Below are 20898 nucleotides of genomic sequence, written 5' to 3'. Positions count from 1 at the left end.
GGAGCCATAGGCTATACCATATAGCATAGATGTGTAGTAGGATACACCCTCTAGGTTTGTGTAAGTACACTATGATGTTCACAAACAGATGAAATCACCTAACAAAGTATTTCTCAAAATGTATCCCCATTGTTAAGTGACACATGACTGAATGCTGTTTCCTTGATTATGATCTGTCTCTTTTACTAGAATGTAATCTCTTTGAAACCAGGAACCTTGTCTACCTAGTTCACTGCTTCATTCCCAGCCTTGAAAATAAATGTGCTGTATGAATGAATAACAATTTCTAGCTCACAGGTGTTATTCAATACATGTCAATTTACCCTATTTTCCTACGGCATGACCAATATTTAAAATAGTTCAGAACATACCGCAAGTGATCAATATTTATTGATATTGATCATTGATTATTGAAACTTATTGATAATGAAAAAACATAGGAAAAAATTTTATACTGCAAGAACTTCTAGATTCAGTTCTGAAAACATGTCCTTTAGTATATTTACTTTGATTTTCACAAACCTATACATGTGGCTATTTTTGCTTGCAAAATATGTTTTCATCTGAATGTGAACCCACATGGCACTTCCAACCACCAACTCTATATAAAATTAGATAACAAAGTCTCTGGAAGTTTAGCATAAGTAACATCTTCAGCCAAAAATTCACTTCAGAATGGTTAGTTTTCTTCTTTGTCTTTGTTTATCACATCTTATGAGTGATGACTAGTTTCAAAAAGCCTTTTATTTTACTTTTTGGAACAGGCAGTAGTCAGAAAAAAAGGAATTGATCTTGGACTTGAAGAAACAGCCCCAGAGGTGAGAGAGATAGTCGTTAACCTGCACAGCCTCTTTCCAGCCTCTTCACAGATAACAAGAGCTTTCAGAACAAGAAACTTGTATATTCTGTGCAGCTCAAATAAAATTAAGAAGCTGAACATCAGTTGACAAAGAGTAAAAACTAATTGGGAGTTGACAGGAAAATAAACTCTCATTTATGAAAATGTAGCTTATTCCACAACACCAGATTTCAAAAGATACAGAATCCTGTTGCTCCACAATTCAATTTGTCCTACAGTAAGAAACTTTAATTTATAAATTACTATAAGTCATTTCAATGCATATAAGTGTTTTATTTACATCCAATAGTACAAAGTATTTGTGGTACTTCTTTTAAAAATTACAGTAACATATTCTTTATAAAGTAGATAACTAATGCCCACATAAAGAACAAGAAATAATGCAAACTTCAAACATGGCTAATCATAATGAAGGTGGAATGAATCCAATATAAAATTTTTTGGACAGGTCTTTGGTTTACGTGATCATTTACTCTCCAGCCAAAATTACATTTCGTCCTTTAATTTTTCCAGCTATCCAAATAAACCTGAGGTTGTTTTCCAACTCTGAGTCCTGAATTGCACACTGTCAAAAGTGTACCTATGAATGTATTTCAAATTTACTCTTTTCAAAGAGGATTAGGTTTTAGTTTTTAAAAACTGTTTTAGAACATGAATTGCCACTTCCTGGGAGGGGCCTATGTAGAAACTTAGGAAACCTCCAAACCATGGCAGGTTCACAAGTGCATTGTCCCTGGCGTAGATTTCCTTATACTGAATCCTGGCTCTGCCATTTACTAGCTGTGTGACTGGAAAAGTTATTTCATTATTTAGTTCTTCAATATCTTCATCGGTAAAATGGGTATAATATGGAATTATACCTACTTTATATGATTATCTGTAATAGTTCCTGTGAGGATTAAATTAACTTAATCATGGAAACCTCACAGAACAACATCTGCCATGTAGTAAAATTCAATAGTATTTCACTTGTATTTAATGATGACAAAGGCTTTTTTGGCTCTGCAACCAGAGTAATCAAAGGTAATGAAAGAAAGAAACTCAGTCCTAATCCTTCTTTCCTTAATGACTGCTAAGATGATATGAGCATAGGGATCCTGTTGGTCATTATTTCTGACTGAATGGAAGAATCTGCCTGTAGTAGGAGAGGAAAAGCCAACAGGCAGAGAAATAAAGACAAGGAAAAACATTCTGAGGGCCAGTTCTAGCCCTGAGGTGCTAGGAAGGGCTTAGAACTTTGCAGCTGTTTCTCTGATTCCCCAGTAAATTCCTTTTCATTTTATTTTGTTTGTACTTATGTTGGGGTTATTTTTCTGTTACTTAGAAGTAACAGGTCATCACTGGAACATGGGACTAAGTTACTGACACCTGGATGAAACAGGCAGAAAGATCACACACTTACTTAAGGTTTGTCAGGCTGTTGGACCTCAGTCTAACTCCAGAGTCCATTTCACCAGGCCCTTTCCTCAGGACCTTTGACACGGGGAGGGACAGAAAGATGGCAGAGGATGAACTCAGGAAAGTGAAGTAGGAAGGGAAGAAATCATAGAAAAAGCAACAGGTTGTCTGTGGCTCTGGGATGAATAACTTTTTCCCCAAAGTGGGACTTCAGAATTCTAACAATAATTCCATATAGGAGACTCCACAATATTCAGAACACAGAAAAATCATTTAAATAAAGGTAGACCCACACAGGGACTATTTTGGATTCTTACTTATACATAAAACCAACTATTTACTATGAAGTTCGGCATGTTAATCATTTAAAATGACCTAAGAGGAAAATTTAAGTTTCTGGTGACCGTTGCAATCTACTCTTTTATAACAAAGTTCAAGACTTATGGCTGAGATTATTCTTTTATTCTTGCAGGACTTTGAATCACATAATTTAATGATACATAGCACATCTGAGGCCAATGCCTAAAAGTATCAGAGTTCTCAACTGATGAACCAAAAAAATAGTACATGAACTAATAAGGAAAAGTTGAGAATGAGTAAATTCACATATTATAAAGTATATAACATCATGAAGGTGAACTAAATGTCCAGTTCTCACAATGCGGCAGCATAAGAGAGCAGAAATGCCTGCTGTCTAAGCTACCAACTGCTGTCTAATGTCAATTCTAATTACAATAAATGAATAGTTTTAAAAAAACAGCAAAGTAGGAATCCGTGAATCAGTTTCCCCAAAGTCCATCTGTGGCTGACTTAAAAAGCAGCTACAGATTCTTCCCTCTTCATCCAAGCCCTTTGGTGGTACCCTTCCATGGTGACTGGACTTGGCTATGTGATTTACTTTGTCCAACAAAAGAGTGGCAAACATAAAACAAGCAGCAACTTGAAAACTACTTGTATATTGTGGTTTGCCCTTTCTTGATCCTCTTGGGACCCCTGACAAGGCCACCATGTTAAAATTTCCAGGCTAGCAAGGTGGACACATATAGTCCAGGCTTCCCAACAACCCCAGTCGATAGGTGGTCACACTCTTTTGTTTTGACATGCAAAATGGTTTAGCTGAGCTTGTAGGTGTAACTGAGACCAGTAGAAAATCATGCAGTTCAGCCCAGTCCAAATTTCTGACCAACAGGGCTATGAGCTAAATAAATAGTTGTTGTTTTATTTATTTATACAATATAATATTTGTATAAAAATTGTACTAGTTGTAAATAGTTGTTTAAACTATAATGATTATTGCTATTCGGTTTGTAATTATAAATTTGTTGATATTCACTTTATGTTGTGTTATATAAGAGCAAAAACAAGGTACTGATTTTGAATGTAAAATTCTATAGAATTGCTTAGTAAGGATAAGCAAATGATTTGCTATACCAAATCATATATGAGTAAATCAGTGCAAATTAAGTCATGTTTTTGAGAAGCACAAGAACTATTTCATTATGTATAAGATTTCTCTATTTTTAATTGGCAAGGTAGATAACATAAATGAACACTGTCAGCCACAGATAAGTGAGTTGACTGTATTTGTTTTCAGGGTCAGACAGTACTGTGGGTAGATGGCATCCAATAATGGTCTTGCTTATTTATGTGGATAAAAAAGCATTCCTTCCTTGATATCAGCCAAAAAAAAAAAAAACAGCAAAAAATCACAATCACACCAAGCAATATAATTAATGAAAACAAATGAGAACAAAATAAATGCTAGCTTTTTAATATTACTTGATATGCTAGATTTGGAGAGATCTAGGTAAAAATTTAGGTATGATGGTCCACAATTTAAAAAGCATCAGTATGACATCAAACATTAAATTCAAGCTAAACTTCAGTGACTCAGAGCTCCAACATCTTCAGAGAGCAACTTTGGAACTGACTGCCCGAAGAATTTATCGATATAACTGAAAGACAAAGGATATTGTTTTGAACAGTGTAAATGGCAAAAGAGAAACGAGCCGCAACTACAACTGCTGATGTTGCAAAGAGTAATGCCTTTTTATCTTTAGCCTTGATTTCTTTTAATGTCTTTATTTTTCTATACATATTAATATGTGACAATATTTTAATTTTAAATAGCATCAGACAGACATTCACTGGTGATGTTTGTCAAATGTTTTATATCAAAGCAAATCACCACCACTATAATTCTAATTATCAAAAATACAAAGTAGAGAATTTTCTTTTTACAGCTGGCATAAACACACACATGTACACACATGGGCATGCGCATACAAATATATTTCTAAGAAATGTTTATTTAGAACATTACGTTGTTTATTTAGGACATTACTTATTTTTAAGTGTTAAATGTTTCTAAATAATAAATATATATAAATTTCTAAATAAATATTCTGACATATTTATGTAAAAGGAATATATAATATATTACATATTAAAATCAATAATACAAATATTAATATGTATATTAATAATACAAATAAATAATTGCAAAAAGCATTAATAATACAAAGTATTAATAATACAAATATTGCAAAAATTGAATAAATTGATATGGTTTGGTCATGTTAGTGACTATAGAAAGTCTACACATTGGTGAGCCAAGATTGCACCACAGCACTCCAGCCTGGGAGAGAGAGCGAGACTCCGTCTCAAAAAAAGAAAAAAAAGAAAAGAAAAGAAAGTCATACATTGATTGGTTGATCTAAATCCTGACTCTCTTCTAATCCATAGCCTCCCCGATATTTTTCTTTTAGGAAGGCATTCTAGTGGAAAATATATTGGCCTTTGAGCATTAAGGTAGTTGCATCTTAGATAAAAGAATAGAAAATAAGTACTCCATAGAGTGTTGCTAGATTAAAATTTAGTAGACTTAAATTTAACCAGCGTTTTGTATTTAAATAATATAAAATTATTCTAGTTTGCTCTCCTTGGGCATCTAGTTATTCATATTCATTAAGTCAGTCAAAAGCTCTTTCCTGAACATTTGCTATGTTTATTTGCTGGCTATTTGTGAATGTGACAGACACAGTCTTTGGATTCATGAAGCTTATAGTCTAGTAAGAAATACAGATAAGTTAGCAACTTGAATGGTGTGATGATGGCTATAAGTACAGAAAAACATATTCAGTTATCAGGAGGAGAGCAATGTCATGAAAAGCTTTATATCTTATCTTTTCATTGCATATTGTTATGCATACTGCTACAGCAAACTGCAAATGAAGAGCTTCAGGTACTTGGCAAATAACCATTGACTGGTCCAGTTATTATATTTTTATGGGAGCCATAAGAAAAAAAAAGGGAAAATAAAACCACACATATATACTTGTATTTACTACATTAAAATGTTTCTGGTTGTTATAAAAATGGCATATTGCTATATTGGCTGTATTAATGGATATTGTTCTTGTTCATACCTCCTTATCATGAGAGCAGCTAGAATTGTTTCTAAATAAAGCTGAAACAACATGAGAATTACATTTTTAATGTAACCTATTCTGCTATGCTGGCCATAACTAAGGACCATCAATTGGCATCTGAGTCAAAGGAAAATATTCATGGGTTATATTGAGTGAGTCCTAGTATGGCTCAGATGGAAGCTTATTGTGTGTGTTGTGAGTGGGAACTGGAGTAGACCAATTAGAATCTCTGTGGGTTTCAGTGTGGGGAAGGAGACAGAAGATGAAAAAGAAGGTAGATATTTTGAACTCAAGTTTTATCCCAAGTCTCACTTCTTGATGAGGCTTTGCTATACATTCCAGTGCTAAAAGTTCTGGGGCTCATCAGGGAGAGATTATGTAGATGGAAGCAAAATATCCTTTCCTAACTCATGTTTCTCTACTCTCAACGACTTTCCTTATTTCTTCCTTGCATTAGTAAAATGCCCAACTAATGTAATTCTAAATAATGTACCAAATGTAACATTTATTTTAGAACATCAAACGGAACATTTAGAACATTTTAGAACATCAATGTTTTGGGAAGACAAGGTCATTAAATGTAATAATTAGCAAGTATACAAAAAAGTGACCAAAATCTGTGTCTTTTCAAGTTAGAGAAGGAACTGACATTTTAAATGATGTAAAAAGCCATTTTAAAACATTCCTGAAGATAGCAACAATGAATGATTCAATTATCTAACACTATTTAACATCATACAAAAATTATGATAAAAGTTAATAAAACTATTTGGTGTATTGCCTCAGTCATATTAAATAAATCATGCATAACCCTTACACTGTGTGCAATTAACAGCCATTTAATAATTTTTGTATGTATTTTCCTTTTTCATTTGATCTAATAGGTTCACCTTCCTAGGTTCACACAGCATGTTAATGGCAGAGCCAGGACTTGAATCCAGGTATTCTGACTCTAGCTCAAGTGTTCTGTATTTATAGCTGCCTTACTATTTTAGACAAAGATAGTCTACCAAAATTTAGTGTGTAGCAGAAAGTTGGTTGGATTTTATTTTGTTCAATGTATATCTCCTTTATTTATTAGAGAAAAGTTATTTCAATAATTACAAAATAGTTATCAATTCGAATATTTTAAAAGTTTTGATCTTGTTTAATTTACCCTTATCAAATATTAAGCCTAAATTACAAAACCCTTAAAAAATATGAACGCCAAATTCAATTAGAATTTTTTTCTTAGATGCCTGCTAATTATTTCTCATAATAAGCAGTTTTCTTCCAAAAACTACACCGTTATTTCAGTTTGATGAAAATTTGTTCCTGATGGAGGAAAACTGGATTTGGAAGATAGAAAAATTAAGTTACTCCTCTGACATTGTAATGATAAACATTTAATTCAGAACTTACTGAAAAAAAAAAATTAGAGTATATCTAGAGATTCAGATTACATGCAAACAAATTTACAGTCTTCCAAATTGCATTATTTGTCTTTCGAGACTGAGAAAATCTCATTGGATGATCAATAGTTCACAGAATTTTTCATATGTTAATAAAGAGAAAAAATTAACACAAGGAAAGTTCCAGTATAATACCAAACATTATAAAACAGAAAAGATCCATAGTCTATCAACTTTCTAGCTACACAGAATTCAAACATCAAGCTAGGTGTCAGGTTGCATTATATGTAACTCAAAACCATTTGGAGATTTGGAGAAACTTCCAAATTGCATTCCTTTCAGAAAGCTAAAATCCATGACTATTTAAAACAACTTACCTTCCATGTCACTCACATTACATAACAAATAGAATCACTTTGCTTTCATTCTTTATCAAGTAACCTGCTCTATAGCACAGCTATCAGAGAATGGCAGGCTGCTTTTCTAATGGCCTGATTAAGCGAAACAAGAATTTCCCATACAGAAGCTTTTGGAAGCCTTTTATTACTATATATACATTACTATATTTTTATTACTCTCTATAAATTACTATATATAAAAAACAAATTCCACATTTATTAAAACTATTTATAAATTCCAGGTTTGACTGATATTCCAGTTGGAAAGAAAGAGAAAATATCAAGGTTTCTACACATTCTTTTTTTTTTTTCGAGACGGCGTCTCGCTCTGTCGCCCAGGCTGGAGTGCAGTGGCGCGATCTCCGCTCACTGCAAGCTCCGCCTCCCAGGTTCAAGCCATTCTCCTGCCTCAGTCTCCCTAGTAGCTGGGACTACAGGCGCCCGTCACCACCCCCGGCTAATTTTTTGTATTTTTAGTAGAGACGAGGTTTCACAGTGTTAGCCAGGATGGTCTCGATCTCCTGACCTCGTGATCCGTCGCCTAGGCCTCCCAAAGTGCTGGGATTACAGGCATGAGCCACCGCGCCTGGCCTACATATTCTCTCTTTTTTTTTTTTAAGATGGAGTCTTGCTCTGTTGCCCAGGCTGGAGGGCAATGGCACGATCTCAGCTCACCTCAACCTCCGCCTCCCAGGTTCCAGCGATTCTCTTGTCTCAGGCTCCAGTGTAGCTGGGATTACAGGCATGCACCACCACACCTGGCTAATTTTATATTTTTAGTAGAGACAGGGTTTCTCCATGTTGATCAGGCTGATCTCGAACTCCTGATCTCAGGTGATCCACCCGCCTCAGCCTCCCAAAGTGCTGGGATTACAGGCGTGAGCCACTGCACCAGGCCTTACATATTCGTAATCATGGGGAATAGAATGCAGCTATGATTATCTGCTTCAAGCTTCTAACCATGTTTTCAAAATACTCAAGGACAAAAATAAGCAAATATATTTGTTTAAAGCTAAAAATGTTCAAAGAATGCATTTAAAAAAATGAAAAAATCACTAGCATCTGTGACATTATGAAGATAAGTAAAATTGTACCAAGTTCCTGTCAGACTAATAACTGGAAAAGATGTCCAGGAGTGCCACCTTGAGAGAAAATTTAAGACAATGCATTTTGGAAACAAAATTGGCATAAAGGGTTTCAACGTTGCTCATCACAGTTACCCCAACTAAAGAACATCACTGTAAATATTTATAGTACAAGTGAAGAGATAAGCATGGTCTTTCAACTCCGATCCTATTATATTCTTCTGTCTTTTCATATCAGTACTCCACATGTATTTCATTCCAATGTGCCCCCTGGATACTATTTTAATGGAGAAAGGTATTTAGAGTCATTGTTATGTGAAAAAAGGATTCCTGTCTTTTCTTCTACCCTTTCTGGTGGTTCCTTTCTCTGTCTTCAGTCTTCCTACTTACTCTCTTCCTTCTTTTCCTAGCAATACCCCTAAAGTTCTCATGCTCATGATCCCCAGAAATACTTGGGCTTACATGTGGGCAGGCAGTGTGTGGGTATGTGTGGGGGATATGGTTGGAGAGCTGGAGGGAATAGAATAAGACATTCTCATATGCTTTTATAATATTAAAAACCAATTAGCTTTAATGTGTTACTTTTCCTTGCATTTCCTGCATTTTATGATACATTTCCCTGCATTTCAAAGAACAAAATTTATGACCAAGACAGATTTCTAGATGTGGCTAAATAAAAACTACTGACTTAGATCAAGATCATCCCCTCCCACGGTTCTCCACAGCCCAGGGCCTGTTCATACCTCTGAAACCTTACAATGTATTTGGCCCAAAGATCCAATGTATACATTACACACACACACACACACACACACACACACACACACACAGAGTGAAGATTCTAGGTCAAGCTAGGTTTCTTCATCTAAATTTGATTTCTTCACTAAACATTTAGAGAGTGATAGGGTTGCAAGGAAAATATAAAAATTACAAAGAACAATACTTACTGAGAAAGACTGATAGGGTACCTGTTACAGCTCATGAAACGTTTCTCCTAAGACTGCATCTCTCCTGGCTTCAAACCCTTTCAGGCCAAATATTTTAGGGAGGTCTCCAAAACTTCTCATGTTTCTGATGGAGAGCAACCTTCTCTCTGGCTTCTGCATCACTTACAACATGATCTACAGGAGAGTGGAGGGCCTGTCTCACAGAGCCATTCTTCTGGTGCTAACTGAAACCTGGCTATCGAATCTAAATAACTATTTTTCTCTCCACACCCATTTATCTGTGGGTCTGTGTGTGGGACATATGCTTTCCTTGCTCCTCACTGTATACAGCAGAGCACTGTTCTTACTTTCTTCCTAAAAATAACGTCAGTTCTTTGGATGCACAGGCCATCAGATGATGCAAGTTTAGCAGGAATCAGTATAGCGCCCTGGTTAAGAGGGCATGATCTGGAGCCGCATTTCCTGTTTGTAAACTGTTTCAATTCCCTATGACTTATTTTCCTTGTCAGTAAAAATGGGGATCATAATAGCATTTGCCTTAGGGAATCTCTATGAGGCTTAAATAAATTCATGTTCAATATTTAGACTGGTGCCTGTAACATAGCACTTCATAAGTGTTGGCCACTGTCACCACCTGCTTCTCAGCCATATGGTTTGCATCACATTATTCTGCCTGAAATGCTTTCTGCAGTGTCTCCACAGGTTTCCATACCAATAATCTCCAATGTGAATTTCTCCATGAAGTACGTCTTTGTCCCTTCAGTCAGATGTGATTTCTATTCTCATGTAAACACCTTAGCTCTTATATTCCTCCTCAGTGATAATCATATTGGACTTTGCATTAGTTAGCCCCCATTAGGTGAGTTCATCTTGTCTGGAGTAGGTCACTTTTGTGTTTCTTGATACCGTTTTTTTCACACAAGGTACCCTCAAGTTGTCATTGCATTTAATAACAAATACTATGACAAACTTTGTTAGAGGACCATATTAGAAGTTGATATGGTTTGGCTGTGTCCTCAACCAAATCTCATCTTGAATTTTAGCTCCCATAATTCCCAGGTGTTATGGCAGGGACCCAGTGGGAGGTAACTAAATCATGGGGGTGGGTCTTTCCCATACTGTTCACCTAGTAGTGAGTAAGTCTCACGAGAGCCGATTGTTTTATAAATGGGAGTTGTCCTGCATAAGCATTCTCTTTGCCTGCCACCATGTAAAATGTGACTTTGCTCCTCCTCCAACTTCCGCCATGATTGTGAGGCTTCCCCAGCCATGTGGAACTATGAGTTGATTAAACCTCTTTCCTTTATAAATTACCCAGTCTCGGGTATGTCTTTATTGGCAGCATGAGAATGGGCTAATACAGAAGTCCATATTCCAAAAACTTACTCTTGCCACCTAAACTATTTTCAGGAATTCTCCCTTTCAGTTTCACAAAACCAAAAATAACACCCACAACTTCCTTATCTAATAAATAGAAAGGCTACACAAAACACATGTTAACTACAATCAAGACAAGTTTCCTAGGCAGGTCATGGTAGAGGAGCTTTTATTATATTAGCTTTCCAGTAGATTGACTCACTTAAAAAGGGAAAAAAATCTTTTTAGAAACACTGAAGAGTAAACAAAAGAAGGCAGGAAATGGATGCACTCAGTTGAAAGATCTCACTGGGTGAGATCCATGTTTATATGGCTTTTCCCCCATAGGGCACACCCTAGTTAGAAAGGTGCAATATGATTGGTTTGAGGTGTGAAAGGATGGAACTCAGGACTGCTAGAGTAGCTGTAATTAGGAGAAATCTCAGAAAAGAGGGAGTCACAGAAGAATGGAATCCCAAAATCTGTGTGTAAGTCCTGGGCTGACCTCTGAGCTGCATATGATGGGAGAAACTCGAAGACACCCAATGGAAAGTAAGAGTTGGAAGTCTTGCAAACACAGAGTAGGGACCACTTTCTTTTTTTCACCACAAGACCCAAAGACTGGGGCTTGAACCCTGCCAAGTTAGATGTGTTTGGTAAATACTCTGAGCTTCCTACAGACCTAGCCTAAAAAAGAAACCCAAGCCCCAACAAGTTCAAGGTGATCAGCCAGTAATTTAACTGCTTTATATTATTATGAGAATAAAAGGAAGATTATAGAGACACCCAGGCTAGTTATGAGCACACATTACAGGTATTTAAAAAGATTTGGTTCTATTTTGAAATGACTTAAATTTTAAATGACTTAAAATGGCTTAGCATTAGGTAGGTGGTAGACAGGGGAAAATGGCTAACAGGACAGTGTGAGGGAAATACAAAGCTTCTAATATTTGGTTTAGGATAAGAAAATGTGTTAAATAGACACAATACATTATAAAATATTATCAAACATGAATTTGTTTAGAAACGAAATAAAAACATGCTATTTGAACAAACTTTTTTATAAAGAATAAGTTGACTGAAAAGCAGTTTTAAATAACATCAACTCACAAATGACTTTTAGAAGCCAAATAAACATTTCAATTTTAGACAATAGTATGTAATACGTAACTTAAAAGCATATAGAACACATATTCCTACATTCTTAAAAATAAGAGATTGTGATTCCACAGAGAATTTTTCAAAAATCTAAAGTATGTCCTGCTTAACCAACAATTTGCTTCCAAACAGGAGTCTCTTTTGAGAAGCTAAATATTAATTTTCAAACAACTATTTCTCCATTTGGTAACTGGAATCATTCATATTAAAACAAAGGTCTTTATGTCAATGTATGTTAATATGGCTGAAGGCTCCAGCCCTGAGTTATTTTGTTTTTTACTTCCTTAAATTCATATTTACAACATATATCAATTTGAGGTATGATGACAAAAACAGAAACAAAAGACACAATGGTAGATGAGAATCTGTCTCCCTGTGGAAGAGGCAAAATTAGTGTGGACCTCATTTTTCTGACCTATAAAACTAGGAAGTATAATCACAGTATTTGTGACAATTTTTCCTTCTAAAATGCCATGAATTTGAAGGTAGACGTCATGCCTTTCTCCATCATATCAACAGAGTTAAGAATATTGATTTTGGAGTCAGGCTGCCTGGTTATGAATCCCAGCTCAGATAGTTATTTTGTAATCTTGGAAAAAATACTTCACCTCTCTATGCTAAGTTTCCCCATGTGTACAGTACTGATCTCATAGAGTTGTTATGAGACTAACATAGGTAAATCACTTTATAACAGTGGCTGATACAATGTTACACGAGTTTTCAAATGAGATATCATCACTCATTGTTTGTGGGAAAAGATTCTAACTATGTCATATGAATGAAGTATGCCATATGAAAAGATCATATCACATGGGAAGATATATTAGGTTAAATCATCTAATGATTACAAAACACAAAGTGAGTTTTGTTTGTTTTTTTTTTTCATTTATATTAGCTTCATACAACTCAGGAAACATTTGAATAACATTATGATAAATAGATATAAATGATTATAAATCTTTGTGGTTAAAAACAATAAAACACTATAAAAGAGTTGAATTCAGACTAATAAAAGTTTAACTACAACACTTGGAAATGTAGCACAATATCTCCACCTAGTGGACACCACCTTAAAAATTTTTACAGATAGTGCTCAGCCTTTTTTTATCACTGGCGGAAAACTTTTCAAATAGAAGTAATTTCACGAATATAGAGGGATAGAAAATAAGTCAAACACTGTATTACCAGTGCTCCAAAACATCATCGCTAAAATACCTTTTAGTAAGTTGTATAACTCAAATGTTTTTCTAAAACAGGGTGTAATAGAGTCAAATAGTAGTTTTGGTTTAGAAACTTAAAATATACCAAAGACAGCATGTAAGTCATCAGAAATACTTGACTATGACTTAGCAATTAATTTAAAACAATTAGCTGTAACAAAATTAAGAATTTAAAAATCACAGAGCTTTAAAGACGTCAGATACCTTTAAAAGACATTTTACCTACTTGCTATCTAACTCTTGTGTAGTATCTTTGATAAATAGAAATCTTATCTCCAATGAATGAGAATCTTACTTTTTCTCTGGGCTTGTTTCCCTAAAAAGACTAAACAATTAGAAGTTATGCTTTTCATGATTTGCAATCTAATTGTTAACCTCTGATTTACACTTCAGGCAATACAGAATTAAGTCCAATCTTTCAAATAATTATTCTTCAAGAGAGCTTATCAAGTGACAGAATTTCCACTTATCCAAATTAAACATCCCACATAATTTTAGTCATTTATCTTACAACAAAATTATAAGGAGTTATCATGTTGTTCATGCTCTTTTGAACAGTTTGTAGCATTTGAAAAAATGACTATATCCAGTACAAAAATAACATGCCATGAATGGTCTGGAAACTGGAGAGAGCAAACATGGATTTTCACCTCTCTCTCCATATACTACTTCTTTTGATTAAAAAATAATTGAAAAAAAACTTTTCATAGTGAGGCAGAATATGATGGTCAAAAACTCACAGGCTTGGGAGTCATACCAATCTATGTTCATTTAGTGACAGTATGGACTTTGGGCAAATCACCTGACCTGCCTGACCTTCAGTTTCTTCAGCAGTCAAAGAGAAATCAACATCTACCTCACACAAATATAAATGTAGCATCAAATGAGACAATATTTGTAAATCAGCTAGTATAATGCCTAAAACATTATAGGTGTTCAATGAATGATGGCAACCATCATTATTATTGTTACTTTTTCTCCCTTTCTTTTTCATCTTGTATATGCCATACACACACATATATGGTTCAACTAAACTGAATTAAGTTTCACTGTGAAAAACCAATACATTTAATATTTTTCTTGTTGGATGCTGGCACAGTGGCTCATTGTAAATCCCAGCACTTTGGGAGGCCAAGCTGGGAGGATCACTTGAGGCAGGTGTTTTGAGACCAGCCCACACAACATAGTGACATCCTGTCTCAATTCTTACCAAAAAAAGAGAAATTATATGTATACAAATGCACACATTACATATATACAAATTTGTATATATAAATATATATTTATTTGCATATATAAATATATATTTGTATATATAAATACATATATATTTGTATATATAAATACATATATATTTGTATTTTCTGTTCCTTGTTAGAAAAATACTGTATTGTCTTTTGGTCTGATGGTGATAGGCTGAGATAAAATTTAATTAACATTAAATTCATCAAAAATTTATCTCTTAAAAAAGCACAATATACAGATATTATATTGTGACAAAATTTTTTACCCTAGAAATAATTTTTCAAATCTCTAATATTAAATTTTAGTGTTGACTCATGGATATATGTTAAAAACATGTCCTCAATCTCTATTTTTATTATAATTTTCTCAGTTATACAAGTTTTTATATATTGGAAATGTCAGTTGTCAACATTAAATACATAAAAATGCCCTATTAAAAAATAATTAACAGCTATTCCTAGAGTGGTAAAACGTAGCCCAACTAAAAAAAAACAAAGTATTTGTAATTAGTTGAAATGTCTTTTACCTTTAAATTCTTTAACCTGTTATTTGTTGAAGGTTACTGATTTTTCTTATTTTAAATAAAAAGTAATTATTTTGAAATTATACCCTATTAAAGAAACTTTCCCGAGGAGCCAAGATGGCCAAATAGGAAAAGCTCCGGTCTATAGCTCCCAGAGTGAGTGACACAGAAGACGGGTGATTTCTGCATTTCCATCTGAGGTACCGGGTACATCTCACTAGGGAGTGCCAGACAGTGGGCACAGGTCAGTGGGTGCACGCACCGTGCGCGAGCTGAAGAAGGGCGAGGCATTGCCTCACTCGGGAAGCACAAGGGGTCAGGGAGTTCCGTTTCCTAGTCAAAGAAAGGGGTTACAGATGGCACCTGGAAAATCGGGTCACTCCCACCCGAATAGTGCGTTTTTCTGAGGGCCGTAAAAAACGGCGCACCAGGAGATTGTATCCTGCACCTGGCTCAGAGGGGCCTACACCCACGGAGTCTCACTGATTGCCAGCACAGCAGTCTGAGATCAAACTGCAAGGCAGCAGTGAGGCTGTGGGAGGGGCGCCCACCATTGCCCAGGCTTGCTTAGGTAAACAAAGCAGCCTGGGAGCTGGAACTGGGTGGAGCCCACCACAGCTCAAGGAGGCCTGCCTGCCTCTGTAGGCTCCACCTCTGGGGGCACGGCACAGAAAAACAAAAAGACAGCGGTAACCTCTGCAGACTTAAATGTCCCAGTCTGACAGCATTGAAGAGAGCAGTGGTTCTCCCAGCACGCAGCTGGACATCTGAAAATGGGCAGACTTCCTCCTCAAGTGGGTCCCTGACCCCTGACCCCCGAGGAGCCTAACTGGGAGGCACCCCCCAGCAGGGGCAGACTGACACCTCACACAGACCTGCAGCTGAGGGTCCTGTCTGTTAGAAGGAAAACTAACAAACAGAAAGGACATCCACATCAAAAACCCATCTGTACATCACCATCATCAAAGACCAAAAGTAGATAAAACCACAAAGATGGGGAAAAAAGAGAGCAGAAAAACTGGAAACTCTAAAAAGCAGAGCGCCTCTCCTCCTCCAAAGGAACACAGTTCCTCACCAGCAATGGAACAAAGCTGGATGGAGAATGACTTTGACAAGCTGAGAGAAGAAGGCTTCAGACGATCAAATTACTCTGAGCTATGGGAGGATATTCAAACCAAAGGCAAAGAAGTTGAAAACTTTTAAAAAATTTAGAAGAATGTATAACTAGAATATCCAATACAGAGAAGTGCTTAAAGGAGTTGATGGAGCTGAAAACCAAGGCTCGAGAACTACGTGAAGAATGCAGACGCCTCAGAAGCCGACGCGATCAAATGGAAGAAAGGGTATCAGCGATGGAAGATGAAATGAATGAAATGAAGCGAGAAGGCAAGTTTAGAGAAAAAAGAATAAGAAGAAACGAGCAAAGCCTCCAAGAAATATGGGACTATGTGAAAAGACCAAATCTACGTCTGATTGGTGTACCTGAAAGTGACGGGGAGAATGGAACCAAGTGGGAAAACACTCTGCAGGATATTATCCAGGAGAACTTCCCCAATCTAGCAAGGCAGGCCAACATTCAGATTCAAGAAATACAGAGAACGCCACAAAGATACTCCTTGAGAAGAGCAACTCCAAGACACATAATTGTCAGATTCACCAAAGTTCAAATGAAGGAAAAAATGTTAAGGGCAGCCAGAGAGAAAGGTCGGGTTACACTCAAAGGGAAGCCCATCAGACTAACAGCGGATATCTTGGCAGTAACTCTACAAGCCACAAAAGAGTGAGGGCCAATACTCAACATTCTGAGTTTTCAACCCAGAATTTCATATCCAGCCAAACTAAGCTTCATAAGTGAAGGAGAAATAAAATACTTTACAGACAAGCAAATGCTGAGAGATTTTGTCACCACCAGGCCTGCCCTAAAAGAGCTCCTGCAGGAAGCACTAAACATGGAAAGGCACAATCGGTACCAGCTGCTGCAAAATCATGCCAAAATGTAAAGACCATCAAGACTAGGAAGAAACCGCATCAACTAACGAGCAAAATCACCAGCTAACATCATAATGACAGGATCAAATTCACACATAACAATATTAACTTTAAATGTAAATGGACTAAGTGCTCCAATTAAAAGACACAGACTGACAAATTGGATAAAGAGTCAAGAGCCATCAGTGTGCTGTATTCAGGAAACCCATCTCACGTGCAGAGACACACATAGGCTCAAGATAAAAGGATGGAGGAAGATCTACCAAGCAAATGGAAAACAAAAAAAGGCAGGGGTTGCAATCCTAGTCTCTGATAAAATAGACTTTAAACCAACAAAGATCAAAAGAGACAAAGAAGGCCATTACATAATGGTAAAGGGATCAATTCAACAAGAAGAGCTAACTATCCTAAATATATATGCACCCAATACAGGAGCACCCAGATTCATAAGGCAAGTCCTGAGTGACCTACAAAGAGACTTAGACTCCCACACATTAATAATGGGAGACTTTAACACCCCACTGTCAACATTAGACAGATCAGCGAGACAGAAAGTCAACAAGGATACCCAGGAATTGAACTCAGCTCTGCACCAAGCGGACCTAATAGACATCTACAGAACTCTCCACCCCAAATCAACAGAATATACATTTTTTTCAGCACCACACCACACCTATTCCAAAATTGACCACATACTTGGAAGTAAAGCTCTCCTCAGTAAATGTAAAAGAACAGAAATTACAACAAACTATCTCTCAGATCACAGTGCAATCAAGCTAGAACTCAGGATTAAGAATCTCACTCAAAACCACTCAACTACATGGAAACTGCACAACCTGCTCCTGAATGACTACTGAGTACATAACGAAATGAAGGCAGAAATAAAGATGTTCTTTGAAACCAACGACAACAAAGACACAACATACCAGAATCTCTGGGATGCATTCAAAGCAGTGTATAGAGGGAAATTTCTAGCACTAAATGCCCACAAGAGAAAGCAGAAAAGATCCAAAATGGACACCCTAACATCACAATTAAAAGAACTAGAAAAGCAAGGGTAAACACATTCAAAAGCCAGCAGAGGGCAAGAAATAACTAAAATCAGAGCAGAACTGAAGGAAGTAGAGACACAAAAAACCCTTCAAAAAATTAATGAATCCAGGAGCTGGTTTTTTGAAAGGATCAACAAAATTGATGGACCGCTAGCAAGATTAATAAAGAAAAAAAGAGAGAAGAATCAAATAGATGCAATAAAAAATCATAAAGGGGATATCACCACTGATCCCACAGAAATACAAACTACCATCAGAGAATACTGCAAACACCTCTACACAAATAAACTAGAAAATCTAGAAGAGATGGATAAATTCCTCGACACATAGACTCTCCCAAGACTAAACCAGGAAGAAGTTGAATCTCTGAATAGACCAATAACAGGAGCTGAAATTGTGGCAATAATCAATAGCTTACCAACCAAAAAAAGTCCAGGACCAGATGGATTCACTGCCGAATTCTACCAGAGGTACAAGGAGGAGCTGGTACCATTCCTTCTGAAACTATTCCAATCAATAGAAAAAGAGGGAATCCTCCCTAACTCATTTTATGAGGCCAGCATCATCCTGATACCAAAGCCGGTCAAAGACACAACCAAAAAAGAGAATTTTAGACCAATATCCTTGATGAACATTGATGCAAAAATCCTCAATAAAATTCTGGCAAACCGAATCCAGCAGCACATCAAAAAGCTTATCCACCATGATCAAGTGGGCTTCATCCCTGGGATGCAAGGCTGGTTCAATATACACAAATCAATAAATGTAATCCAGCATATAAACAGAACCAAAGACAAAAACCACATGATTATCTCAATAGATGCCAAAAAGGCCTTTGACAAAATTCAACAACCCTTCATGCTAAAAACTCTCAATAAATTAGGTATTGATGGGACATATCTCAAAATAGTAAGAGCTATCTATGACAAACCCACAGCCAATATCATACTGAATGGGCAAAAACTGGAAGCATTCCCTTTGAAAACTGGCACAAGACAGGGATGCCCTCTCTCACCACTCCTATTCAACATAGTGTTGGAAGTTCTGGCCAGGGCAATTAGGCAGGAGAAGGAAACAAAGGGTATTCAACTAGGAAAATAGGAAGTCAAATTGTCCCTGTTTGCAGATGACATGATTGTATATCTAGAAAACCCCATCATCTCAGCCCAAAATCTCCTTAAGCTGATAAGCAACTTCAGCAAAGTCTCAGGATACAAAATCAATGTGCAAAAATCACAAGCATTCTTATACACCAATAACAGATAAACAGAGAGCCAAATCATGAGTGAACTCCCATTCACAATTGCTACAAAGAAAATAAAATACCTAGGAATCCAACTTACAAGGGATGTGAAGGACCTCTTCAAGGAGAACTACAAACCATTGCTCAAGGAAATAAAAGAGGATACAAACAAATGGAAGAACATTCCATGCTCATGGGTAGGAAGAATCAATATTGTGAAAATGGCCATACTGCCCAAGGTAATTTACAGATTCAATGCCATCCCCAACAAGCTAAGAATGACTTTCTTCACAGAATTGGAAAAAACTACTTCAAAGTTCATATGGAACCAAAAAAGAGCCCGCATTGCCACGTCAATCCTAAGCCAAAAGAACAAAGCTGGAGGCATCAGGCTACCTGACTTCAAACTATACTACAAGGCTACAGTAACCAAAACAGCATGGTACTGGTACCAAAACAGAGATATAGATCAATGGAACAGAACAGAGCCCTCAGAAATAACGCCGCATATCTACAACTATCTGATCTTAGACAAACCTGAGAAAAACAAGCAATGGGGAAAGGATTCCCTATTTAATAAATGGTGCTGGGAAAACTGGCTAGCCATATGGAGAAAGCTGAAACTGGATCCCTTCCTTACACCTTATACAAAAATCAATTCAAGATGGATTAAAGACTTAAACGTTAGACCTAAAACCATAAAAACCCTAGAAGAAAACCTAGGCATTACCATTCAGGACATAGGCATGGGCAAGGACTTCATGTTTAAAACACCAAAAGCAATGGCAACAAAAGCCAAAATTGACAAATGGGATCTAATTAAACTAAAGAGCTTCTGCACAGCAAAAGAAACTACCATCACAGTGAACACGCAACCTACAGAATGGGAGAAAATTTTCACAACCTACTCATCTGACAAAGGGCTAATATCCAGAATCTACAATGAACTCCAACAAATTTACAAGAAAAAAACAAACAACCCCATCAAAAAGTGGGCGAAGGACATGAACAGACACTTCTCAAAAGAAGACATTTATGCAGCCAAAAAACACATGAATAAATGCTCACCATCACTGGCCATCAGAGAAATGCAAATCAAAACCATAATGAGATACCATCTCACACCAGTTAGAATGGCAATCATTAAAAAGTCAGGAAACAGGGCATAAAAGTACAGTACTCTTTTTTTTTTTTTAAATAAACTTCTGGCTCTCCCTCTCCCTCTTCCTCTCCCTCTCCCTCTCCCTCTCCCCTTTCCTCAGTCTCCCTCTCCTTCTTTTTTCAGTCTCCCTCTGTTGCCGAAGCTGGACTGTACTGCCATGATCTTGGCTGGCTGCAACCTCCCTGCCTCGGGCTCCTGTGACTCTCCTGCCTCGGCCTGCTGAGTGCCTGGGATTGCAGGCGCGCTGCCACACCTGAATGGTTTTTGTATTTTTGGTGGAGATGGGGTTTCGCCATGTTGACCAGGCTGGTCTCCAGCTCCTGGCCTTGAGTGATCTGCCTGCCTCGGCCTCCCAAGGTGCTGGGATTGCAGACGGAGTCTCGCTCACTCAATGCTCAATGGTGCTCAGGCTGGAGTGCACTGGTGTGATCTCAGCTCGCT

The 20898-nt window shown here is 36.7% G+C and overlaps 1 protein-coding gene across 1 annotated transcript in view; it reads right to left on the bottom strand.

Annotated features, from left to right (window-relative positions):
- Nucleotides 1-1063: 1063 nt before the first annotated feature.
- Nucleotides 1064-20898, bottom strand: part of LOC129010447 (dol-P-Glc:Glc(2)Man(9)GlcNAc(2)-PP-Dol alpha-1,2-glucosyltransferase-like) — a 34895-nt gene continuing 15060 nt past the window's right edge. Inside the window, exon 3 of the mRNA XM_063672624.1 lies at nt 1064-4212. Coding sequence (XP_063528694.1) covers nt 4201-4212 — 12 coding nt within the window. The 3' untranslated portion in view covers nt 1064-4200. The remainder of the gene's footprint in view (nt 4213-20898) is intronic.

The sequence above is a fragment of the Pongo pygmaeus genome, chromosome 10 (assembly GCF_028885625.2).
Source record: "Pongo pygmaeus isolate AG05252 chromosome 10, NHGRI_mPonPyg2-v2.0_pri, whole genome shotgun sequence".
In the NCBI taxonomy this organism is placed as follows: domain Eukaryota; kingdom Metazoa; phylum Chordata; class Mammalia; order Primates; family Hominidae; genus Pongo; species Pongo pygmaeus.
Note: the sequence above shows the minus strand (reverse complement) of the source record. Positions and strands in the feature narration are given on the sequence as shown.